The 27,561-nt window shown below is 42.5% G+C and overlaps 1 protein-coding gene across 3 annotated transcripts in view; it reads right to left on the bottom strand.

The window, feature by feature from the left end:
• Positions 1–27,561, bottom strand: part of HDAC7 (histone deacetylase 7) — a 726,616-nt gene that overhangs the window by 466,173 nt on the left and 232,882 nt on the right. For all 3 annotated transcript variants that reach the window (XM_085600245.1, XM_085600246.1, XM_085600247.1), the window contains exon 2: positions 16,698–16,894. In XM_085600245.1, the coding sequence (XP_085456371.1) occupies positions 16,698–16,894 (197 nt within the window). The remainder of the gene's footprint in view (positions 1–16,697; positions 16,895–27,561) is intronic.

Here is a 27,561-nt window from a genome sequence, read left to right as displayed (position 1 = left end):
AACACTAAAACTAGTAATAACCCCAATCAATACCATAACCGTAACCATATCTCTGCACCTAAACCACGCTGTTATCCAAATCCTTTCCTTTGTCCTAACCCGCAATTTTCACCTCACTAAACATATAACTTTAACTCTAAACTGAACGAACATTGTAAACCTAACTAACGCTTCACTCAATTACTAGTTTCAATTCTGACTCTGACCCTACAATTTATCCTATTCTTAACCTGGTTATATTTTTTCAAACGTATTTCCCTTCTCAATGTTTTTTTCTCACTGACTGTTTTTCAAACCATTTGCCTACAATAGAGTCATATTCAAATCAAATGATTCAAACTTGTCACGGATTACTTTTCTGTATACCTCACATGACCCAGGTCTGGATGGTCACTAACCGTTGCTCTCTTCCTATATTTCGCTGGTTAAGATCGCCCTTCCCCTATGTTTTCATTCATTCTCTTCAACACATTGACTAGTATGTGCTAAAAAAGAGACCGCACTACAGGACAGGCAAGTTATTCTGAAAGGGGCAAGCAAGTCAGTCAACTGCTATGTTAACTGATGCGTGAATGGCTCTGCTGTCACCTTTCTGACCTTTCATTCAACTACTTGTAGGGAAATGCTGTAGAGTTCCTACCATCCAGTCAACTGCGGCCTTTCAAGTTCCTTTCCCTTTCCTTACCCAATGTCTCTATCTGGTTCACTCCACTGCAGTCATTCAGGTGTTTCCTTCTCTCGCCATTTTGCTTCTAATGATTTTCTCCACTTACATTTTACTATGTAATGCTCGTTTGGCATCAATTCACTTCTCCTCTTATTAAAAGTTATCCAAATTTGGTTCAAACCGTAAATAAGAAAACATATGTGTGCATAGTCTTAATGACAATGTTAAACTCGTTACATGGTGCTTTTCCTCTTATTTTAACACTTGATTCCATAGTTGCCATTTGATTTCATTTGATATAACCACCCAAACTGGTTATCTATCACCGTGTAATAGTCTACTGCTGAAGGTGTAACTGGCCTTTCAGACCTTATCCCGAGTTATAGGATCAGATGCAAATGAGGGGCTATTATGATCAAGAGGAAACACATTTATTGACCTCCACCTGAGACTATGATACTAATAGAGTATTCCAGTTCTAGAAAGTACAATGTTCAATATAAAATGGGGCAAAACAGATAGAGAAACTGTAAAATTCAGAACAAGAGGGCCAAACAAATCCATAAAAGTTCTGTCACGCCACTTTTTCCATGATGCTTCCAATATTTCAAGTTCTAATAAATAGTTGGTATGTTTAATGTTTCTTATTTGTTTTGGGAATGGAAGATGGTTTCTATGTATACATTTAGTTTTTGTTTTTAGGCGTTTCTTGCATTTACTGGAAATACCTCATCTAGCTAGAGTGAGCCCCCATCCCCTTACTTAAACTTTTAATTTGTGGCAAATCACGCTGCTGAAATTGTTATAATGTAAAATCTGTTAAATTTGATGAATAAGCCCGATTAAAAGTGCCACAGAATAGGCCGAGATATTGATGGACCCCCTGGTAAATACCGACACTGCAGGGTGAGGTATTTACCAGGTGTGGTCACATAATATTAAGGGTTTCCCATCTCAAACACATGGAATACTCTTTAGCATAGACATATTTTTCACTGTAATAATCAAAAATGTATCACTTAAAAAAATCAGAAAATCATTGGATACATCACATAAATTGCCTGAAATCTGTTAAATACATTACAAATATTAAAATACAATGTAAACCTAGCCAAGCAGGCAAATCATTCACCCTCTTATATCAATGAAAACTTGGCAGAGAGAGCTCAAAAACGTGAGGTGGTTTATCATTATTCAAATACCCCTTCCCATGTTCACAATAAATACTCAGAGGCTTTTCTTCATAAGCCACTCATTCTTCCATTTTTTTATTGACTAAGGCTCCATAGTTGTGGCCATGGTTTCGGCCAACTCTTTTCAAGCCTTCATCAGGATAGCATAAATCTATTCAGCTGTGTTTACTTTTTACTTTTTAATCGATGTCTCTACAATACATATAATATTATTGTAATATAACAATAATTCAAATTATCTTTACAACTTTACATCAAATCACTCCCAAAAAATATCATTACAACAGACTTTAGAATACATTTTGCACATTCTTTGTTCAACCAGGTATTCCCTACATATAGAATTATACAGTGCATCCCAAATGAAATGCAGCCAAGAAGACTAGATCCTTACTTTCTTTCTCCAATACTCAATACTATTAACAGTTGTGCATTCCTATTTATTCTCACTTAATATCTTATTTAATCCAATTGATCCACAACATCATTGATCCTACATAGTATTTCCTCTTACAATTGGCTCTCCTCGTGTTTCCCAGACAATACTTTCCTCAATCACATACAAGAGTATCCATAGAACACATTTCCCACATTTTCTGTTCAACCGGGTATTCTGTACCTATATACTTTTTATTTTTATTTTTTTAATAACACATCTTTATTGGCATTCTGTTCAATCAAATGGACCATTATCTAGTCCGCACATAAGTCTAGGATTAAAGCAACTTTCTATACATGTTATATATCCAAGTGTCTTACAATTCAACATTTCCAAGCTATGTTCAGTTGTTTGTCTTAGTCTATAACTATAATCAGCATCAAAATTCTCCTTTTTCTTAACTTAGCACCATCCCAGCTCAGCCTCTTAGACCTCCCGTTTCAGCACTTGTAGAGTCTTTGTTAAACCGCCCTCCTGTAATGTCACCTGTATTCTATCTTAGTTCTGTTTCATGATTTCCTCACACATTCACGTAGAGTTATTATTATGGGGTATTCGTGGTGGGTGTTGTTATTGCTGTCTGCATATCCTTAATGTCTGCTAGCATTGCCGTCCATACACTTAAGTCATCTTCTAGCTTTTCGTCGTGCCTGACCCTTTTCATATGTGTAGCTTCTGCTGTCGCCCATTCACACAAATCATTCAACAACATCTTTATATAGGGTGGGTTGGGACTCTTCCAGGATATTGCGATTCATCGTTTCGCCAATATAAGTCCCAGCATTACCAGTATCCTACTTAACTTTTTGTTTTTGGGAGTAGGTAGCAGTCCCAACAACACTTTTCTCAATTCTTTGGAAACTATCCATCCCGTGGTCTTTTCCAACATATCTAAAATTTCGGTCCAATAGGAGGTTATGACCGGACAGTGCCACACCGCATGTAAAAACCTCTACAGCTGGGGCAATCGGCCGTCTGAGTCAGGAAAATTGTAATTAATGTTTTGGGGGAGAAGTATGTTTGATGTATGTAATTATATTGGATTAACTTAAACCTCAGATTAAAGTTCACTCCCTTAACTCCCTCATGCACTTTAATCCATTGCCGCTTTGATAGGGGCTCTCCCATGGCTTAGTCACAGCGCGCCTGGACCGGCAGAACTGGGTCTTTCAGATCTTTTCTTAGTGCTCGGTACATGTGCAAGACTAGACGACCATCCTGAGCTATATACAACATGACTTGGAGCACTTTTGTTGTTGATGGCTCTTCCGGAAATGATGCCCACAGTTCACTGGTCACATGCGATATCTTTCTATATTGCAAAAATTGTTCCCATCCTAACTCAAACATATCCTTTGCGTTTTCACAGGAGATGGATTCGTTATTTGAGAATAGGTCTCCAATTGTCAGGCAACTGCCTTCTTTCCACTTATGGATGGACATAGATTCCGCTATTTTCGCGTAGGGTTGTATCACCCAAAGCGGCATGTCCGGAGCATACTGGGCATGGCCCACATTGGTGCCACATGTTGGATTATGTTTGGGCAGGCCTGCGAGACCCCCGCACCCTCATTAAGTGTCCTGCTAGTGAGTCACTGTCATTCGCTTTGGCCAGCAACCTTTTTTCCCAGTTATCACTGTTGTCAAGCCAATGAATTGTGTGCTGAAGTTGAGAGGCTATACAGTATAGTTCCAAATGGGGAACCTCTAACCCCTCATTTTGCCCTGTTCTCTGCAGTGTCTTTAAGCTCACTCTTTTGCGTTTTGACCCCCATAACAATTCTGTTAGCAAATTATTCAATGTTTTGAAGAAATAAGTAGGGATGTACTAGACACCGCAACAGAACAATCATTTTTGTATTGCGATTTTTCCCATGAGCCATAATAATAGCCCTTGCCAAAAGAGCACCTCACCCGTCACCCCTTCCACTACTCTTCCTATGTTAAGTTTCAGGTGACACTCGGGTGAACTTGCCAGTCTGATTCCCAGGTATTTGGGGTCAAGCACCGCCCATGGTAGTCCTATCGTTGGCCATGATTCCCTTGGCATTTTGGTTAACCGTCCTATAGGTAGCAATGTTGATTTGTTGGGGTTTGTTTTTAGTCCAGACTGTTCCCCAAATTTGCGTAGTATATCTAATAGTTTGGGAACCGCTTGAGTGGGTTGTTGAGTGTAAATTAAAGCATCGTCTGCGTACATAGAGACCATGTGATTAGTATCTCCCAGCTTAATCCCCCAGTTATCCAATTGTTTCTGTAGAGATTCCGCTAGTGGTTCCACTGCCGCCGCAAAAAGGAGCGGCGACAGGGGACACCCCTGTCTGGTGCCCTGCTGCAATGTGAAGGCTCTCGAGATTAGCCCCCCCATACGCAATCCGGCCTGAGGGGTGTTGTATAACAGTTGCAACCACTTAATGTATCCCTCTCCTATTCCCATTTCTCTCAGTGTTACCCATAAAAAAGACCAGTCCACGGAGTCTAAAGCCTGTTCTACGTTGAGTAGCGCCAGAGCGCAATCTTCAGTTTCTATAGGTGTGGAGTGCCACACGTGTGCCAGTCGTCTTAGGCTGTGTGTGGTGCTGCGTTTGGGGATGAACCCAGATTGATCCTGGTGTATCAGAGTCGGCATACAGGGTAGGAGTCTATTAGCCAGTACTCCACTCAAAATGTTCATATCCAGATTTAAGAGAGAGATCAGTCTGTAGGAGCCTCGTTTTCGTGTGTTCCTATCGGTTTTAGGGATCATAATCACTATAACCTCTCTCATCGATGCCGGAAGAGTTTGAAGCGTGATTAGTATCTCCCAGTTTAATCCCCCAGTTATCCAATTGTTTCCGTAGAGATTCCGCTAGTGGTTCCACTGCCGCCGCAAAAAGGAGTGGTGACAGGGGACACCCCTGTCTGGTGCCCTGCTGCATTGTGAAGGCTCTCGAGATTAGCCCCCCCATACGCAACCCGGCCTGAGGGGTGTTATATAACAGTTGCAACCACTTAATGTATACCTCTCCTATTCCCATTTCCCTCAGTGTTGCCCATAAAAATGACCAGTCCACTGAGTCTAAAGCCTGTTCTACGTTGAGTAGCGCCAGAGCGCAATCTTCAGTTTCTATAGGTGTGGAGTGCCACACGTGTGCCAGTCGTCTTAGGCTGTGTGTGGTGCTGCGTTTGGGGATGAACCCAGATTGATCCTGGTGTATCAGAGTCGGCATACAGGGTAGGAGTCTATTAGCCAGTACTCCAGTCAGTGAAAAAGCCCCACACTTCAGATGAAGGCACTCATTTTCAGATGGTGCTGTAACCCTGGTAGGGTTTAAAATAGGAGTCTGTACCTGAACTGGGATCACAACGTGGATAAATACGGGATAGACATGGCAGGTTGTCCATGCACACATTTTGGTGAATGGTTGGCTAAAAACATCTAGGGCTGCAAACAGACTGAAAGTCGAGCAACAGTGAACAAGTGAAAAAGTGAAAGAATAACAAAGTGAGAGTGAATGGTAGATTGGTGGAGTTTCATTGTGATTGCCACTGTCATACGCAGCCACTTCTATTGAAATGTAATGTTCCTGAGATTCAGGTTGACACAATAAGCATGACTAAAGGGCAATCTCCTACATGTTGTTTTTTTGGTCTGCAGAATGGATTCATAGTTCACACTGCATCAAAATGTGCACTACCACAGCAGGCTAAATCGATTCACCAGTCACAGTTTGTCCTTTTAGGATACATAACCTACAAGCCATGCTGTTTTGCAATGAAGCTTGTCACAAAATCCTGCACAGATACACAGGCTATACAACACTGGGATATGTGAGATCACACCAGGCACACTGTCTTGGGATTTATTGTCACACTATGCTCACATAATTAAAAACAAATTCTACAATGTGTTATTGGCTGGGCCACATCAATACAACCACAGCATGAAAAAGAGATACAATCTTGTGTATATAACAGTGTACACATCAACGAGGTTTAACAGCAATAGCTTATAGACAACCACTCTATGTTTCACGAGCCCCCCCACAACATGGATTCATTAGGGGTGGCAGCGGAAGTGCTTCTGCCGCAACACCCGACCCCCCCCCCCCCTGCGATCTGATGACGTCAGTGCGCCCATGGCACGCTAATGTCATCAGATGGTGCTGAAATGCACAGGAAGCAATTTGCTTCCAGCGCTTTGAGGAGAAAGGACTCTGTTTGGGTAAGTCCTTCTCCCGGCAATGGGTGGGGGGTGTGGGAGGTGGATGCAGAACACACAGAGGGGGAAAGGAAAAAGTTGTTCCTTTCCTTCGGTGTCTCTCTCTACTGGATTCCTGTTCCAAGATTCCCAGGTGGAGCCATGGCTTTTTTGGATTTGTGGGAGAGACCCCTTGGGCAAGGGTTGCTCCCCTTGAGTAAGAATTTTTTTGCATTCTGTCCCCGAGGGCTGATTGCCCGTTTTAGGCCGACCTGCCTTCTAGTGGGGCGGAAACCCACTATACACCAGGGATAGTGTCTAGAAGAGTGGCTCCCCTTGAGGGCCTTTGTTTTTTTTTTATTCTGCCCCCTCCCCTCCCTCCAAGCTCCAAGGGAAGATTGCTAATTCTTAAGACCTCTGGGTAGATAGGAACACTTGAGTCACCAGGGAATAAGGTTATGTATGTGGTGGGGGATGTGCTTCTGGGGTAGGGTTTGCTTCCATCTCATGTTGTCTTTTTTGCCTTCGTTCCGCCTCCTTTCGGGGGAATATCAGTGTGTTTTGAATGATACTGTGTTATTTTATTTTGTGTATGAATTTTTATTCTTTATTGCAGAGCCGATCGTTTCCTTTGTTGTGTGCTGAACCCTGTTTGCAGGTGCAGCTTTGGCAGCTCTGAAGTTTGTGGAGTTGTGGTTGGTAAGCAATTAATTTTGTAATATTTTCATCTAATGTGTATCCTTAGCCTGTTTGTATAATTTGTTTTTGACAGCTGTACTAATGTTTGAATCTTTAGCTTTTTGTGTGATTGTCTTTCAAAGTAACGTACTGATTTGTGCACTCTCTATACTGCCTTGTGATATGTGTAATGTGTTTTCTTTTTTATTCCAATGGGACTTCTTTAGAGCTTTCTGTCTCTATGCAGAGTAGGTGCAGTTGATCCACAGTCATGCTGTCTCTGGTATCTGAGTCATATCGTTTTTGAGTATATAGGTCTTCGTGTGCTTTGTATTGATTGATTTTTCCTTCCAAATTACTATATACTAGTAGTTGTACTTTCTTTTTAACAAAGCCACAGTTTGTTTATTACATATTTAACACAGTGTTGGTTATTGTTGACATATTTGTTGTGCTACTTTAATTTGTAAGGATTATGGCTAACTGCATGATTACCGCACAGCAGGTTGTTGGTTTGCTTTTCAAATCTTCCTCTGACCATAGATCCAAGCCTGAGTCTGCACCAGAGGCAGAGGACAAAGTCCAAGATTTTCTGGTAGTGAATATTCGGTCCATGAGTGAAGCCACGATCAGTGTGAAGCAAGTGCCTGGGGCTGAAAGGCTTCCCATTAGAAATGCTAAACTCTGGGTTTCCCCAAACATAGTGCAACCTGTGTTGCCTGCCTTTAGTGATATTGCAGGTTGTAGAATCAATACTGAAATTTTTTTGCCTATAATTTTATTTCAGTTGTTTATGGATGATGTATTTTTGAATGAGATTTTTTACAAGACTAATTTGTATGCTGAACACTATTTGAAGGACAATAGTGTCAGACTTAAGCCCCACTCTAGAGCTACCCGGTGGACTCCCTCAAATCAGGTTGAGGTGAAGAAGTTATGGGGTTTAACTTATTTGAAGGGATTGATATGGAAGCGTTTCTTTCTTCATATTGGTCTAGTAGTCTTTTGATGGCAACTTCTAAACTTCCTGCAATCATAGGTAGGGATCGGTATTTGCTTCTGCTTCGGATGCTGATTTTGTTGATAATGCTTCAGATCTGCCAAAGAATCACCCTGATTGTGACTGTTTATTCAAGATTCAGCCTGTTGTTGATCATTTTGTAGATTGATGTTCAGAGGTCTGTGTTCCAGGGAACGAAATGGCTGTGGAAAAGTCTTTGGTCCTGTTTAAGGGCTGTTTCGTTCTTAGGCAGTACATCCCTAACAGGAGGGCAATTTATGGTATTAAGATGTATATGCTGCCTGAGAGTAGTGCTGGATATGTCTCTAATTTTAGGGTGTACACTGGTAGAGATTCTTCTAATGACTACCCTGGTTGTCCGTCTACTTTTGGAGTCAGTGAGAACATTTTGTGGGAACTTGGTAGAGGACTTTTAAAAAAATGTCACCATTTATACGTAGATAATTTCTACAATGGTGTAAAATCGTTCAAGGAATTGTTCAAAGTGGACACTGATGCATATGGCACAATCCACTCTAACCGTAAAGGAACCCTAAAGAGCTTCTATGTAAAAACTTCAGAGGGGACAGTGCAGTGCCTTGCGTAATGATGAAATTCTAGCTGTGAACTTTTCAGACAAAAGAGAGGGCCACATCCTGACTACCATTCATGATGAAAGTGCTGCATCTGTGACTGTGGTCAGGTTGCTGAAGTTCGCAAACTTGTGTGCATTTAGGACTACCATAAGCACAAGGGTGGTGTAGATAGAGTAGATCAGAGGTTGGACCCTAAGAGTGCTGTTCGCAAGTCATACATTTGGTATAAGAAGTTGGCTATCCATTTGCTTCATTTGGCAACTTTCAATGTTTTGTTGTATTCGAGGATTGTTCTCCAGATTCAGATGACTTTTCTTCAGTTTCAGCAGTCTATGATAGGCAGTCTTTTTGTAATGGAGCATTCAAGTGTTCCTAGAGTTGGAGTGGTGGAGGATGTGGCTAGACTGAAAGATCACCACATACCTGAATACATTCCTCCCACACCCAAAAAACACTTTCCCTGTAAAAGATGTAGAGTCTGTGTCTGAAGAGGCGTGCGGAAGGAGAATCGAGTATGCTGCCCGAGTGTCCTTCTAATCCTGTGCTATGTGTGCCTGCATGTGTTAAATCATACCACACACAACTGAAATATTGGGAGCAACCATGAGCATAACGGTGAACTGACTGGTCTGTATCATTTAATTTTTTTGGTTTCGTTTCACGGTTGGTAGTAGTTTGATTTATTTAGAGCTATTGTGTTTGAAGTCATAATTAGTTTTTCATCTCCTACCACTTGGTTTGTTTTCTTTTTTTTAAGTGATGGCAGTGTGTGTGGACCAAGGCTTGGCTGGTGGTGTGGGTGGACTGGCGCTTGGCTGGTGGTGTGTGTTGACTGGTGCTTGCTGGTGATGTGAGTAGATTGGCGCTTGGCTGGTGGTGTGGATGGACTGGCGGTGTGTGTGACCTGGAATTTGGTCGGAGGTGTCCGTGTGTGTAGTGAATTACTACTAGTCAATATGCATACATCGTGTTAGAACTGTCATCCTTAGGGTGGTCTTCCCTCAAACGTTTTTGCCTGCTTACCTCCTCTTTTTGTTCATTCTTTTTGTTGGCCTTAGACTCTGAGCACTTCACCACTGCTGATCATTGCTAAGGTGCATGTGCTTCTCCCCTAAACATGGTAACATTGCTATGTACCCAATTGACATATTAGTTGACTTGTAAGACTCTTGTAAAGTGGTATACCATATATTCAGGGCCTATAAATTAAATTCTGCTAGTGGGCCTCCAGCACTGATTGTGCCAACCACACAAATAGTCTTTCAAACCTGTCTCAGGCCTGTGAGTTCAGTTTACTGTCACTTCGATTTGGCATTCAAAACCCTGGGCCAAGCCTTAAACACATAGGGCAGGGTATTGTGCAAGTAAGAGGTAGAACATTTGCTTTTAAATTTAGCATGTCCTGGTAGTGATAAACAGCTAAATTCATGTTTCACTACCGTGAGGCCTACTCCTCTCATAGGCTAACAGTGGGAATTCCTTAATACAGTTTGAAGCTGTAATTCCTGATCAGAAAGGAGTTGATGAATCATGTTTTATATCTTAGGAATAGTAATGATAAATCTTCTTTAATGGCAAGGTTGGGTTTATATGTTAGAAATGCCACTTTTAGAAAGTGAACATTTCTCTGCTCTTACTGCTTTGTGTGCCTGCAGCACATCTCCAATACACATCTGGGGTGGATGATAGCTACACTTTGTGCATTCCCTCTAGACAGCCCCAAACACAGGAAGGGTAGGTGCGCTAGAGAACTCATCTTCATTTATTTGAATTCTGATAGCTCTTCCTGGGCAGGAAGAGAGGGTGAGCTGACACTTACACCTGAACAGGTAGTGTTCGGTTTCCCACACAAAGGACTGATTACCCCCTGCTAATTGTCTGGAGTCAGGGCTGGGACTGTGCGAGCTTCAAAGAGCCTTCTTTGAACTATTGTGGCTCTGACCCTACCTAGACAGTAAACTACTGGAGCTGTGAAGAACTCTGCCAGAAGTAAAGACTACCGTGCTACAAGGATTGCCACTCTGCTTGACTGCTGCACTGAAATAACTAACTTTCTGCACTGCTGTGCTGCCTTGCTGCCTACTGAAATCTGCCCAGCTGAGGACAAGGACTGGACCCATCTCACTTGAACCTACAGTGACTCCAAGGACTTGCTGGCTTGCCCCCTGTTCTGAAGTCTCAGGGACTTAAAAGACTCACTTCAACCCTTCAACAGCACCTGGACACTGCCCTCTGTGAGCCCTTCCCTACCAAGGGTTCAGTCCTGGGCTCTTGAAATGTGATTTCTGCTGTGCTGCTCCATCAAAACCGATGCATCAACGACTTTGCGCCTATTGTAACCAACGCACCGCTTGACGACTCTGCTGCAACGGACTGAGAAGCTCAACGGCGATGTACTGCATGGCTCGACATCAATGCATCGCCTTCATCATAAAGGGGTTAGTCGCCGAAGCCTTCATCACCTGCACAAATTGGATCCAATGCATCACCTGCATCCATGGGATCAATGACGCATCGCTTCCTGTACTCCTCGCATCAAGTCTTCGATGTCGACGCTTCCTGCATCCAAGGTACTTTTTCAGTAGGACCTGAGTGAGTCCTGTAGCCAGCTGGCCCTCCATCGTGGTCAGCCTTAACTTTGGATTTACCACGGGCTAGCATGCCCAGATGTCCCCAGTTGGTGCTTTATGTCTCTGAGCACTATAATTGGATTTTATCTTTAAAAAGTCATAACCCCGGTTCTACATATTGGATTTTTGTCATTTTGGTCTTGTTTTACTCATACAAATATATTCTATTTTTCTATCCCTTTGTGGAGTATTCCAACCTACTGTATGCAGACGACCTCGTATTGGTCAGTCGGACCCCTATCGGCCTCCAACATTTACTACATACAACTAGTAGATATTCAGCATCCAAAGGGTTTACCATCAACAAAGATAAAACGAAGGTTATGAGGATACATCCAAAAAAGGGAACCTCCAAATACTGCTGGCATATGGCAGACTCATCAATTGAAGCAGTTGACCAATACAAGTACTTAGGCGTGATGATGGATAATAAAGGGACTTTCAACTCACAAAAAAAGGCAATTAAAAGAAGAGGTAACTCCATTGCGGTAGCTATAAAATCGATTAAACATAAAACTGCTGGCCCCAACCTTATCCCACTGCTACAAGTTTGGCAAGCAAAACTCATCCCGGCATTCACTTACGGGAGTGAGTGACTGAGGGGAAGAGACGTGGTTACTTTAGACAGCACTGTATCAAGAGCGGCCAGGATGATATTCAACTTACCAAAGTACGTGTCTCCAGCCCAAATTAGGCTAGAATTCGGCCTGCCAAGACATAGCACGCAAAGGAGCCTATGCCCAGAGCTGGTACAGGATAAAAATAAGCTGATGCAGGTAAACTGAACTCCCATTTATGGATCGAAATACATCTAAAGAGGGAGTGCCCAGCAAGGAGCTAATTGACAGCAGCAATAGATCGTTTGGGACTTGAAGAACTCTGGGCGGCCTCAGGGTACCATTGTTTTAAACAAACTGTAAACAAGACAGTGAAAAGACTATCTCTAGTAGAAGATAAGGCAAAACTCACTGAAAGAGCCCACGGATGGTTTCTTGTCCACAGCTATGATAAGTCCTCTCCACAACCATACCTAGGCGTGGGATTTAATCGAAGGATGAAAGAAAAATACCTTCACTCCCGTTTGGGCATCTTACCATCATTAACACATCTTCCCCCTTGGAATCGACCCCCGAGTCAGACAATATGCTGCTTATGTGAAGACGCCAACGAAAGTGTATTACACCTATTGTGTATCTGTAGGGTTCTACAGGCTGAACGGCGAAAGTTACTGAAGCCACTCTTTGTAAGTAAGGGGTTAAGAACCTGTCGACAAGCTGTGAAGGCATGCCTTGGAGGTGGAGACGTTCAGCTAGCATGTCGCTTTGTTCAATTTATGGAAGCGGCAGGGGCAAAAGCTCTGTCGCCAACCGCCATGAATACTTCATTACTACATCCAAATGCCTGTTAAAGGGTCACATTACAGCGAAAAACATATTTTCAGGCTGCCCCTCACCCGGACGACTCACACCCAAGCAGGACAGCCAATAGCAACCTACCATTATCACTGTTTACAAATCAACTGATCACTGAACAGACTCTCTCTTAGAACTGTGCTTTGATTTCTAATTCACGGTCTGTGCTAATAATTACTGACAATTGATTTACGTATGTTAACAATTCATGAAAGTTTTATGACATGTTTTTAAAAAATAAATCTGTTCTTGAACATGAACTTTGCTGCTACGCTACTTTTTTACATGGAAATTGTAAAGGTTTTAATTAACTTAACAATAAACTATTATCTTAACTTATTGGGTAACTGTGTGTATGTGTGTGTGCACAAATACTTTACATATTGTCTCTTTAGATAAGCCGGACTGTTTTGTGCCAAACTACCAGAAGGTGAGCATAGGATATCTTTTAGTGTTTATCTAGCTTACCACGACTAGAGTGGTGGGTACTGCTTGTATAGAGTGCATTCTCTGAGAACCAGACACCCTATTTCTAACACACTGCCAGTCAAACGCCAGTCCACAAACTCCGTCATCTGCCAGGCAGTGTTATTGTTCTGTCAGTCCTGTGGGCGTATAGTGATGGGCCCTTGAATGGTGCTGTTTGTTGATGTGAGTGGTGTAATGTGCCGAGCCCGCAGCTGGCAGTGTGAATGGTTTTGTGCGTCATGCATGAAAGGTGTGTGAATGGCCTGTAAAGAGGTTGGTGCCTTGTCGTGGCTTTACAGCTCACGAGCTATGAGTAACTGGTTCAGCTTTTTGAACTTTCAATTATTAGCAGGGTATTTCCTTTTTGGGAAATCTCTTGTTAATAAAATTTACACTTTGAACCTTTTACTCACCCTCATGCCAAATCCAACCAGTATGTGTGTGTACTTGAGGAGTAGATGGTTGTGCAGTAATATTTGTCTTTCCAGTCTTTCTTTGCCAGGGTGTACGCTTTCTCTAAGGAACATCTACCAACTCTAGATATTTTTGTAAACTAGACACCTGGGGACTCCAGGGTGGCTTGCATAGATCCCTCCAATTACTGGAATCCGCTGGGAGCTTCAAACTCCTTGCCACCCAGAGTTTCCACATATCATAGGATAAAAACGGTACCTTACCTGTGTGGGTGGGTCTAGTGACGGCAAAGGTGTGGGGTCCAAGAGCAATGTGGAAACACCAGAAAAGGTGTAGCTGCAGTATTTGGGACTGGGTTCCAAAGCCACCCAGAAAAACCTTCCAAACCCTGGCATTTCGGAAAAGTAGACACCCAGGAGAGTACAGGTGTACCTCTTATGGACTCCATAACCTTTTCTTACCCACAATTGCCCTGCATACCTTAAAATGTAACTAAAATCGAACATTTTCCATGAACTTCTGTGCTGTACTCTTCCAGAATCAAAAGGAATCCACAAATTTCCTACCACCCATTGTTTTCCCGCTTGTCCCAATAAGAAGGCGGCCGTGTGGCTGGGCCTAAAGCCCGCAAAAGGAACAAATCAAATTAACCTAAACGGAAGTCCTTGCAAAGGGACACTCATTGACCTTGGTTTGATTTGTTCTGCCGCAGGCACTTGGTCTACCTACACAATTGTGGTACTTTATTTTACCAGGAGACTTGAGTGAATGCTGGGTGGAAGGAAGTTTGCGGCTTCCCACAGATGCCATAACCCTCCACCACAGAATGAAAGGAAAATGTGTTTTTTTAGTCAAAGTTTATGGTTTGCAAGGGATTCTGGGTAACACAACCAGGTGAGAGCCATGCAAGTCACCCCATCCTTGATTCCCTTAGGTGTGTAGTATTACAAAATGTACAGGTTTGCTAGAGAGCTAGGGCCCTAAATCCACAGGTAGGTGCATTGCAAAAAAGGGTCAGTGTTCAGTGGAAAAATATGATGTGTCCATGTTGTGGTTTGGGCCGTTTCCTGTTGCAGGCATTAGGCCTACCCGCTTAAGTGGGGTGCCATTTTTATCGGGAGACTTTGGGGAATGCTGGGTGGAAGGAAGTTTGTGGCTCTCTGCAGACTGCAGAACTTTCTACCACAGAAAAGTGAAACAAATGTGTTTTCTAGTCACACTTTGAGGTTTGCAGCAAATTCTGGGTAACACAATCTGGTGAGAACGACACAAGTCACCCCCCATCCTTGATTCCCCTAGGTGTCTAGTTTAAAAAAAGGTACAGATTTGCTAGCTTTCCCTATGTATCAGTTCAACTCGGGCCCAAAACCCACAGCTAGGCAGACTGCAAAAACAAGGTCAGTTTTCAGTGGAAAATGTGATGTGTCCATGTTGTGTTTTTGGCCCTATTTCTTTCGCAGGTTCTAGGCCTACACACACAAGTGAGGTACCATTTTTATCAGGAGACATGTGGGAGCATATAATAGTGGAAAACTTTTTATTACCCATTGGATGTTCCTGCATTTGTGTGTAAGAAAAAAGACATTTTGAGAAATGCCCTCTAACTCACAAGCTAGTATGGGTACCCACAAATTCAGAGATATGTAAATAACCACCGCATATAAACTCATTTCTTGCGCACCTTTCGGAAATACATTAGTTTTCTTGATGCCTACTTTTCACTCTCTATATTTTACCATATTAATTGATCTATATCCGGTATACGAGGTAAAACCCTTGCACGGTCCAACTCAGTTATTGGCTCTGGGTACCTCGATTTCTTAGAAAACCAAAACACCCTATATATCCCCACAACCAGAAGGGTCTAGCGTATGCAATCGTTTATTGCTTTTGTAAATCGACCATTGTGACGAGAAGTTACCAATGAAAACGTTGTCAAAAATTGCAATTTTTTCCTACATATTTTCAATTTTATTTTATTTTAGCAGTTAGTTTGGAAAACCTTGAAGGAGCTACACAAATGACCCCTTGCTGAATTCAGAATTCTGTCTAGTTTTCCGTAACGTATAGCATTCCTGCATCCACCATGGATTTTACACCTGTTTCCACCACAAACTAGAAGGAGGTTAAAAGCACAGAAAAATAGGAAAAATTGGCCATTTCCCAGTAAAATGCCAAAAGTGTTGTAAAAAATTTGGTTTTCTGAATTAAGTCTGCCTGTTCCTGAAAGCTGGGAAGATGGTGATTTCAGCATTGCAAACCTTTTGTTGATGCCATTTACAGGGAAAAAACACAGACAATTTCTTCTTTAGCACCTTTTCCTATATCCCCCCCCCCAAAAAACAAAAAAACAAATTTCCCTTTGGTATTTCTTTGGACATGTGCATCCCAAATGTCCCCACTCATTTTGCAAGTCTTTGAAGCATTGTCAACCAAACCAGTCATGGAATCTGCAACCTTTTTTCCCTCACATAAAGCTTCTCGACAGTTGTCCAATATTCTCATTCTAAGAAACCCAACAACCTAGAAACAGGGGTCCTCGATGATCATCCTCAGCCCAAGTTTCTCTTCATTCAAGGGAGACTTTAATTAGTCTATCAATCTCTTAGCTCCTCAGTCACTGCAACTAAGCTTGTGATGAGACAGAACCAAAAATAAAACGGAAACACACAGAATCAGCAGCACAAATCCCCTACATGTAAGGATGTGAGCAACTGCAGAAATGTATTTTGAATTCTATTGGTTGGACCCTTTGGTCAACATTGTTGTGATCGTATATGACTGTAGTTGTCTACATTCAGTCTATGACGGAAAACACACATCGCAAACCTTATAGAAATACAAACTTTGTGGCCACATCATGCTGACATAAAAGTCGCACAGGCCTCCAGAAAAGCAACTCCACACGTAAAGCTCCCCGTTCTAACCCAAGCTCCATCATTACCCAACCCAGAATCCCACCAGCTTTGCTCCCAGCTACTAAACTGTACCCCCATAAGGTGCTGAGCAAACTGCTTTACCCTCATCTGTTGGAGAGTGATGTGGTCCAACTCTTCCTGGTGGGGGTCAGGAAAGAAAATGTAATCCTGCAGCTGCTGCGTCTGCTTTAGAGCGAGGATTGCTGTGTCGGAACAGGGCTTCGGGAGCCGCTGGCCCATACGGAGGTCCATGGGGAGGGTCTGCGGCACTCGTACAGGTGTGGTCAGGGTCACATCCGCTGAGAAAAAGAAAAAAGCTTACAGTCAAAGTTCAATTATACCCATTACCAAAAACATTGCAATACACTCCATATTTATACTTTATATGCATAGAAAGGACGCTCTGCATGCCAAAATGTCACATAATTTAGAAATTGTCCAATGAAATTATCATTTAAAGTATTTACACAATTTTATTTTTCCAAAACAAATGTACATTTGCTAGCTATATTTCTCCATGTTGGTTACCTTCATAGTAAGAAAGCCTGCACCAGATTTAGTGAATAATGTATTATTACACTTAGCCTAATTTGTAAATCAAATTTAATATAATGCTTTGCACTGAAAGTAAAGGTGCTGGAGATGCTCTTCTCTTGCCACTACTCTAGCAGACGAAAAAGAGATGAGGGGATTGCATAAGCATTTCCACCAGCTCTGAGCTAGGGTTTCATCTGTCTGTTTTTCCTCCGCTTCTGCCTATGGAAAATGGCGTATTCCTTCCTTGCCCATGACAGCACCAACGGCCAGATGTACGTAAAACTAGTTGCAAAATACAGGTTGCAATTTGCGATCAGTATTTTTACGACCATTGTGGTAATTTGCGAAGCGACCTTTGTACTAATAGGCCATTTTGCAAATTACTGATTCATAGTTAGTCGCAATTCAACCTATTTCATGAATATTAATGAGCTAAGTCGCAAATTGTGACTCATTAAGAATCGCAACCATCACAGGGATGGTGGCCTGCTGAAGGCAGCAGAGCACCATGTCCGTGATTGCTTTTAAATAAAGTAATTTTCGTTTCTTTAAATAAAACCAGTTTTCCTTAAAGGAAAACAAAATTCTTTTGAACAAAAAAACATATACGTGCATTTTTTTTTTTTCATTCACAAAGAAGCCTGTGGTCCATTGGGGACCCATTTCCGTTTGCGAATGGGTTACTGCTTTCTCTGAGGTGTCGGTAAAATACTAATGTTTTACATCCGCATTTCGGTCGCAAAACAATATATACTACTGTGTAAATATGGATTTTTCTGGTCAGTTATGTCCCCTATCTTGGACCCCAACGGTTCTATGTGCATATTACAAGTACATGTATGTTTCCTCCAGTTCCAGTTATGAAGACGCAAACACATGTGCGTCCACCGTCAACATGTCCTCTGTCAGATCCGCCATGAATAGGCCGGATATTCCATTCCTAAGTATGAAAAGCCACCGGCTTTATATGGTTCACCTATGCCATTTTACAGTCCAGGCAAGTAGGCCCTGATTCTGTCGTCAAACTCTTCTTGCCTTCTGCCTCTGAAAACTCCCGTCTGAGCCTGCATCTGTGACCATGAACTTTGTCTCATTCTCTGCGCGGCTCACGAAGCCTGACATCAGCCTATTCTCTGCCAAGAACTGTATTTCACCTTCGAGTTATCTGCTTCACCCCTTAGCCGATGCATTCCTGTCTAGTAGTTTAAATAAACATTCTTCCAGCTACCGAGCAATGGCTCGGCTTCTCTGTCTTTATGCAAGTAATTCATAGTCCTGTTACCATGGAATATTCCTACCCCCTCGCATTTAGTGTAGACACTTAGACGCTTGTACACGCACGCACGGTCAGTATAGAATAGATTCTGTCCGAGAGTCCTTCTTTTGTGGATAACATAGTTCTTTAAACATAGGATGTTAGATATGATTTGGGATTAGGTTGACTTGACCCCCCAGACTTTTCGTCTCCACATGTAGAGCTAAATGTCAAGTCCCCTTCACCCCCTAGTTGCACGTCAATCACACGTCATGCTGCTGCGCGCGCATCTATGCCAAGTATTATCTTATAGATCCACCTATATATGACATCATAACCAATTATGTTCCTTTTTACTCCTTATTACACCCATTTTCGGTTACGCATATGAATCGTTATTTTCCTTATCAATTGTTACGCCTACTGCATTCGCTTCATTGTAATGTATGTACTATAAAAGTCATTTCTTGTCAATAAAGTATGTACTTCACTTCCTGAACCTCCGTGGTGATGGAACTTGGAGCAACCGATTATAATCGTTCATTGGAATAAAGCCCATTCCGAACCTCTAATACCACGGATTCTGCCTCTCATTTTACTGAGCTATTTTATTATGTTTCCGTATCAAATTAAGTCCCGGTAATGAATTTTATTTACCACATGAATGGCGCCCGAACAGGGACACTTTCTCATCTCACGCGCCGGCGGTGAGTTGCAGGCCCGGTCTCCTGCCACAGCTGGACGGACAATAACGCGTACCAGCAGGATTTCCTGTATCTCCCTCCGGTCAAGCGGGGGCGACTGAGGCTGCGATCAACACCCAGACGAGGCGGTGAGAAGTGCGAAGTATCCCGACCAGAGCCTAGCTGAGAGAGCAAGATCCGAGGTATACAGAGGCCCACCAGTTCGAAGTCGAGTCCAGTTTCCGTCGAGTCGAGTCCAGTCCGGTCCAAGTTCAGTTTCCGAGGCCTTCCGTTTCCGAAGCTACCCGGTGAGTACCATTGCTGGGGAGGCATTTCTGACGTGCACATAGGTTGTGCCGGTCAAGACGGGTTTGGGTACACAAATCCGGTCTGCACTGTTTTAGCAGTGTATATGTACTGTTTAGCAGTATATCAAGTATTCCGAAGTATCTAGTTATTGTCAAAGAATTATGCTTGGTGATTAGTTATGCAGACGATCATCATTGTTGGTTATTTTAAAGGTTAAAAAATGTTTAATGTTTAATGTTTAATGTGTTAAACGTCCTGCATATTGTGGTATGAATGGTTGTTCATTATTGTGCTTTTGTACTAAGTGTGTTCAAGATTAAGTATCAGATCAGTTCTCAATATGCCGCTCTTTTCGAAACTAAGACAGATCACTACAAGAAAAGGGGTACTCGAAGAAGCCGTTCCTATTCCTCCTAGGGACACTCCAGGGTACTTCATGTATCATAAACATGGCTTAGACGCTATATTATTTCTTGATTTATGGGTAGACTACACCAAGGAATTACCAGAAAGTCAGAGGTGGCCCACAGCGGGAACCTGGGATGCAGAGTGCATCATGAAAGTAGAAGAAGAATTATGGAAAAGGAAAGTCAGACAGTCACAGAAAGATGCCGTTGAGTTATGGCGTAAAGAATCTCATAGACGTACAGAAAAAGCACGTAGACAGGAGGAGAAGAGTAAAGAGAATTCCAATAAAGTTCGAGAAAATCTATTAATTGAGGAAGGTATCCGAGTGAAATCAGAACAAGTAGACAGACAAAGAAATGCCCTTATGAATGGTATGTATCCCCTTCTGGCCGAAGGATTACCTAAAGCTACTCCAGAAACACCGAAAGACTTGCCGCCCCCATTATTCCCAATAAAGGTACATCCTAAGGGGCATCCTAGAACCGCAGAAGATGTTTTTCTTTCCTCATATTTAGATGACGCAGCTCCCGAGTATGCTAATTCCGCCCCACATAGACCGCCTATCAGGGAGGTTCAACGCCAAGACCCAGTACCCGTATCCCTACAGCAACAGATCGTGTCACAAGTTCCGACAAGCACATCTGTTTCTACATCTGTTCCTACAGCTGCTTCTATAGCTGTGTCCACACCTATAGTTGCTGTGTCACGTTCAACGAATCCTTTTACACCCGACACCCCAGATGGGGCTACGGGAGGTGCTAGTAACATTTTTTCTACGCCACCCAGAATAAATAAACTTACTTTTCAAGAGTCAGCACATTCACGTACCCCCAAACTCATAAATGCCCGTACGCTTAAGGAACTTCTTATAGATTGCAGATATGACCCTGTGCCCGGCAAAGAGGACGAAATGATCATGGCATCATTGCGTATCAGACGAGCCGCAGTGTACTTAGGGAAGTTACCAGGAATGACTACGCATCTAGATAAAATATACCATTTTGTCCAAACAGGGCGAGATCCAGAATGTATTAACAGAGCTATGGAATACCAGAAAGTGGAGATACAGGGGGAACTGTTACGTTTCCTCATAAATTGTGTGATCAGAAATGAAGACCGACCGGGGGTAGACCCGGAAGCAATGCAAATTCTTACCAGATGGAGCCAGAATATATCAGAGGGTAGACATGATAAACAAAATTGTATAATAGCCATGTGCCGAAAGATCCGTAAAGAAATAGAACGCCTACACGAAGAAAGATTAGCGGTAGACGAGTTCGAACAAAACGAGGAGGAAGGGTCAGGACTGCCCGCAGGACAGTCAGACACCATAGCCTATGTAGGTAAAGGAAGATCTTGTAATAGTAATAGATGTCCTATTGACTCGATACGTCCGATATGTCCAGATAATAACAGGAATTTCCAAATACCTATAATTAACATCAGGTCTAACGAGCATTCGTTCCAAGCCGCCGACAAACTACTCCGAGAACGAAGGGGTTATCATTTCCTCGATTCTATGGATGAACAAGATTTAGCTAGGGCAGCTGTCCATTGGGTGGACAGTCCCGGAAAATATAGTGATGATACAGTAGCACGCGCATTTTTTAATCTCACCCCAGATGAACAGCGGTTAGCTGGGATTTATATGATTCAACAACTCATTATACTATATCAGAGTCAGCATTCGGACCCTGGTCCCTTACCTGACATATTGACTGAATTGCTTATGAATAGATGGAGAGGTTCAGGTACTAAATTAATTAAAGAAATTCTAGAATCAAGAAAGCAGTATATTCTTTTTGTATGTTCAGACCGTGTCTCATTGCCCATCAAGGAAAGAACCACGTATTACATGGATAGACAGAATCCCTTACGAGAAGTGCACCCAATAAAGGGCGAGGACAACGAGTTTAAGCGCGTATTTGTATATACGCCCATATCAAAAATAGAATTGTTAGAAATGAAGAAAGTGGTACCCAGTCATGACAAAGATCCAGCGGGTTTTCACCGAGAAATTAAAGACATGTTACTCATGGGAGAGTATACCTATCCCGACATTATGACAATATTAAAGGTATTGATGCCTGCTGGCATTTATGAGAAACTCAGGGAAAAAGAGTGGGAGGTAGGAGACCAAAAGATAGAATGGTCAGTATTAGAAGCAGAAGAAAAGGCCCGAACTGCAGGAGCAGGACTCGGGGATAAAACTAAAGCACTACCAGGTTTATTAGTACAGGTACTGCCACGTTTACTAACTACAAAAAAGGAAGATTGGGGTACAATTTCAGCCTGTAAACAGAAGCAAGATGAAGACACTAGTGATTACTATGCCCGATTTAAAAAATGTTTTGGTATAAATAGTGGCCTAAAAGCAAGTAGCGAATCATACCCACATCTGTTTGTAACAAAATTAGTAGAAAATGCTCTGCCCCAAGTAAAGAATAGAGTATTAAAATTCGAGAGTACCTGGCAAGGTAACACTCCATCACAAATGTTACAAATGTTACAGTACCATCACAATAGAATTAGAGAGGAACAAGAACATGAACACAGACGCATGAAAGACACGAAAATGAAAATGTTAGTTTCTCAGACAGTCCCAGCTGAAGGACATAAAAAGGGTATGACACATTCCGGTGATTCAGCCGGACCTGTAAAAGGGACATGCAATTATTGTAAAAAGCCAGGTCATTACGTACACGATTGCCCAGTTTTGAAACATAATATCGCCATAGGTAAAACACAAGAAAGACCACGGCCACCTAGACAGGACCAGAATGAACAAGGAGCTCCGCAGCATGCACAGTCCATGCCAGCTTCACAACAGTCTATACAGTTTGTGCCAGCTGCACCAGCGCTGCCTGTTGCTGCCACACAAACCACGACACGACAACTGTACCAGACCGCACAGTACGACTATCCTGATTATCAACGATACGCATGAACAAGCCTAGAGAGGGAAGTTGACTTACCCCTTATCGAGATCCCTGTAGATCAAGAAGGACCTTATGTACATAGTGAATTATTAGGCCAAGACAGAAAATTTTTACTCGATACAGGGGCAAGTCGAACAACCATAAAACGTAGTGAAGTTCCAGGGGCACCCCTCTCAGGCTCACAGAATATTTCCCTTGGTTTTTCAGGAAAACCTATTGTTAATGAAGTGTCACAGCCTCTCCCACTTACGATAGGACCTTTGACCCGAACTACAGATTTATTGCTTACTAAATCATGTCCAGAAAATCTGTTAGGAATAAAAACACTGAAAGCTCTAGGAGCTATAATATGTTGTTCTACGGAAGGAGTAAGGTTGTTTTTACGTGATTTTAAAGGTCATTATGTGTCTAGAGACATGGATCCCCGACTGCAGACTTTACCTAAACATCTATGGGCACAAGGCCCTACTGATGTTGGATGCATGAATATTACACCATATCGAGTCACATTAAAGGCAGGAGTGGTGCTACCACGAATGCGACAATACAAGTTACCACCAGATGCTGTAGTGGCTTTACTACAAATCATTGACGAGCTCATTACCCAAGGAGTAGTTGTAGAAACAGACTCCAATGTATGTAATTCACCGATAATTCCGATTCTTAAACGAACAGATCCAAAGGCCCCGCCAGTATATCGATTGGTTATTGATCTGCGCGAATTAAACAAATGCATTGTGCCACAATTTCCTGTGGTCCCAGATATCTCGTCATTACTGACAGCTATTGATTCCGAAGCGACATTCTTTACTGTAATCGATCTCAAGAATGCCTTTTTCAGCGTCCCAATAGATCCGGAAAGCCAATATTTGTTCGGATTTAGTTTAAATGGACGTAGCTTTAAATTCTCACGCGCACCTCAAGGATTTACAGAAAGCCCCAGCATCTATAGCCAAGCACTGAAACGAGAACTCGACAGTATCCACATGCCAGTTAACACTGCTCTGCTTCAATACGTCGATGATCTGTTGATCACCGCGAGAAGTGAAGCGGAATGTGAAAAAGCATCACTGACAGTTTTACAATTTCTAGCCGAAAAGGGGCACAAGGTGTCCCCTTCTAAGCTGCAATTCTGTGTCCAGCGAGTTATTTATCTTGGACACTCGCTGTCCAAGGAGGGAAGGCAGCTTACACCCGACCGCATTCAGTTAATAGCTAACATGCCAATACCCAAGACACAAAAGGAGGTGCGGGCTTTCATAGGCCTCACGTCATATTGCAGGCAGTGGATCCCTCAGTACGCATTTCTAGCAAAACCACTCATTCAATTGACAACACAGGAGGCAGCCACATCGACTGTTCTCCCTTGGACTCAGGAACATACACAAGCTTTTGAAAGCCTAAAGAAAGCTTTATGTCAAGCACCTGTTTTAGCAACGCCATGTTACAGAAAACAGTTTACACTCTTTGTTACAGAACGCGAAGGTACTGCCTTGTCAGTACTCACACAGGAACAAGCAGGAGCACACAAACCATGTGCTTATTTTTCTAGTACATTAGATCCCGTAGCTCAGGCTTTGCCTGCATGCCTAAAATCAGTGGCAGCGACAGCTTTAGCAATCAGACAAAGCGATGCCATAGTGTTAGGACATCCATTGACAGTTCAAGTACCACATGCAGTAGAGGTTCTTGTAAATAGAACGCAAACACAACACTTGACTATAGCGCGACTTACAGGGTACGAACTTACATTGTTCCAGCCACATATAGAAATCAGACGCTGTAACACATTGAATCCTGCCACACTTTTGCCAGTAATCGGAACAGACCCACTAGCCCATGACTGTATTGAAGTTATTACAATAACGACGAAACCTAGACAAGACTTAACCGATGTCCCATTGTCAGACCCAGACCTGACATTGTATGTAGATGGTTCATGTATGAGAACAAATACAGGAGAGTTGGTGGCTGCTTACGCAGTCACAACAGATACTGAAGTCATTGAAACTAATCGTATAAATACTTTGTCAGCTCAAGCCGCAGAGCTTATTGCTCTGACACAAGCCTGTATTCAAGCCACAAATAAAAAAGTCAACATATACACTGATTCACGTTATGCATTCGGAGTTGTACATGACTTCGGCGTGCTATGGCGAGAGAGAGGTTATTTAACTTCCCACGGTGCCCACATTCAGCACGGACCCCTCATTCATGCCTTATTAGATGCAATACATCTACCTACTGCAATATCAATTATGAAATGTAAGGCTCATACGAAGGTTACTGATATCATTTCTCAAGGCAATGATCTAGCCGACAGAACAGCTAAACAGACTGCTCAAACCCAAACATCCGACATGACAAAGACAATAGTCCCGATGCCGACACATTGTATGACAGTTAAAGATCCTACCCTTGACGTAATTGACATACAGACACATGCTACACCAGACGAAATAAAGAAATGGACTGAATTAGGAGGGATCCAAACGGACCAAGGATGGATGATGAAGGAAAAGTCTGTGTGGTTCCTTCCTGATTCAATGGTCCAAGTTATAGTTAACACTATACATAGTCCAGCACATCTAGGAGAAAAAGCTATGCTAGACAGCATTCAACACATTTGGTTCAATAAACATTTACGAGCAGCAGCCAAACAAAAGGTCCGTACCTGTATGATCTGTTGCCAGTTCAACCCAGGAAAAAGTGTTCCCGTAGAACAAGGTGGATTTCATCCTCCTAATCACCCTTTTGAAGTACTCCAGATGGATTATATCCAGATGGAACGATGTCGAGGATTCAAATATGTTCTCGTAGTTGTCTGCGCTCTGTCCCGCTGGACGGAGGCATACCCGGTTTCAGATTACACTGCCCCGACTACTGCCAAACAGTTAGTTCGAGAATTCTTCCCACGATACGGTTTACCACGTGTTGTTCACTCAGATAACGGCCAGCCGTTCTCATCCGAATTAATGAAACATGTTTCACTTCTGTTAGGTTATCAGTGGAAATTTCACTGTGTCCGACACCCCGAAGCAGCAGGTCTCGTAGAAAGACATAATCAGATACTGAAAATCAGACTGTCCAAAATATGCAGAGAGAAAGGTGTCGACTGGGTAGTAGCGTTACCAGTTGCACTCTTCTACATGAGAATGGTAGCACACTCTCGAACAGGGCTATCCCCGTATGAGGTGATCTTCGGCAGACCACCAAATATGTGGGGGACGCCTATACCACGCAAAATAACTGATATTGACTGTAATATGCTGACAGATTACTTGGCTTCCTTGATGTCTGCACTACAATCTTGTCGTTCACAGGTAGCTGCAGCCTTTCCCGACAACACTGAGGTGAAACCCCATGACGTAGTTCCGGGGGACCTTGTGCTTGTGAGAAATTTCGACCGAAAGACTCAGCTGGAGCCCAGGTGGAAGACACCCCAGCTGGTCCTGCTGACCACAAGGACAGCCGTGAAGATCGAGGGCAGGAAAGGATGGGTGCATTCAAGTCATATCAAGAAATTTCATGGACTTCCTTCAGATGTAAACAGCCCACCTCGTGTGTCCTCACCAATTGACTCAAAACTACCTCTGGCTGAGGCCGACAGTAAAGAACTCTATAAACTAAAATTAAGGCCTAGGCCGTCGGACGATTTGATTGTTTAAGTCCTCTCCTAGGTGAAGCGGTTGAATCTGTCTCCGACATGTATCGCCTAGACCTGAATCATGGACAGTCGCGAAAAATGATGAAACGACAGGCGTATTGTAAATCACTGCGTAGCCATTGCATAGTGACATTATTAATCTTGTTTTTCTTAAGTCTTTTAATAATTACTGCAAGTATATTGTTGCACATATATTACCCTATTGCCAGAAACGTTTACAATGTTACTGCTGAACATTCTTTTAGTGACTTACCCCCGCATGAATTGTCTTATAGACTTGCGCTGCGCAATAACACTTTCATTAGTATGTTACATCATTCCCATCAGACTAGTAATGCAACTAATTGTTGGGTGTGTGGCCGGCTCCCTCCCTATCAGAATTATGAAGGAGTCCTGCCTTTCTTTCCACATCCGTTTACACATAATGGCTCCTGTGGAGCATGGTTTAGTTTAATCAATTCCATAGACTCAGATACAGCCGTTTACCAAGACCAGTGGGTATGGGGAAATCTGAACCTAGTTTTATTCAAAGTCTGTTACCCTGACAAGGAGGGTCGCCCCAAAGGAACAGGAACTGATCTAGAAAATGAAGTATATGGATTAGGTAACTTTACTCCTAATCTCATGGTTCTAAATGTCGAATCCGAAGTTGAACTAGTTTTACCAACCATGTCAGTATTCCCAGCGAAAGGTGAATTGTGTGTAAGAAAAGTTGGTTCCATACATATGGGCCATAGTAAATGCACTACTACAGTAGAATTCAGTGATCAAGGCAAATCTTCATTTAGAGCTTATCGCCACTCCTACTTTATATGTGGTCAGACTGCATATATGCGTCTACCCCTAGATTGGGATGGTACCTGCTACATTGCATTTCTTTTGCCACCAGTTTTTTTAGCTCCTCCTGATTATCACAGAAATATTCATTTAGTAAATAGTAGAGTAAGGAAAGATCTCCCAATTGTCGATTACACTGAAACAGCATGGGAAAAATACACAGATTTCAATAAAGGCATCTTTCCCTATATAGGTACTGTTACTAATAGTAAGCTGATACGTAGATTAACTAGAACCCTTGAAGCGGTAGTGAATGAAACTATTTCCGCCTTAGGCAATTTAACAGAAGAGCAGTCTGCTATGCGGATTGTTGTGCTTCAAAATCGTCTTG

Source organism: Triturus cristatus, chromosome 4_2 (genome assembly GCF_964204655.1).
Source record: "Triturus cristatus chromosome 4_2, aTriCri1.1, whole genome shotgun sequence".
NCBI lineage: Eukaryota > Metazoa > Chordata > Amphibia > Caudata > Salamandridae > Triturus > Triturus cristatus.
Note: the sequence above shows the minus strand (reverse complement) of the source record. Positions and strands in the feature narration are given on the sequence as shown.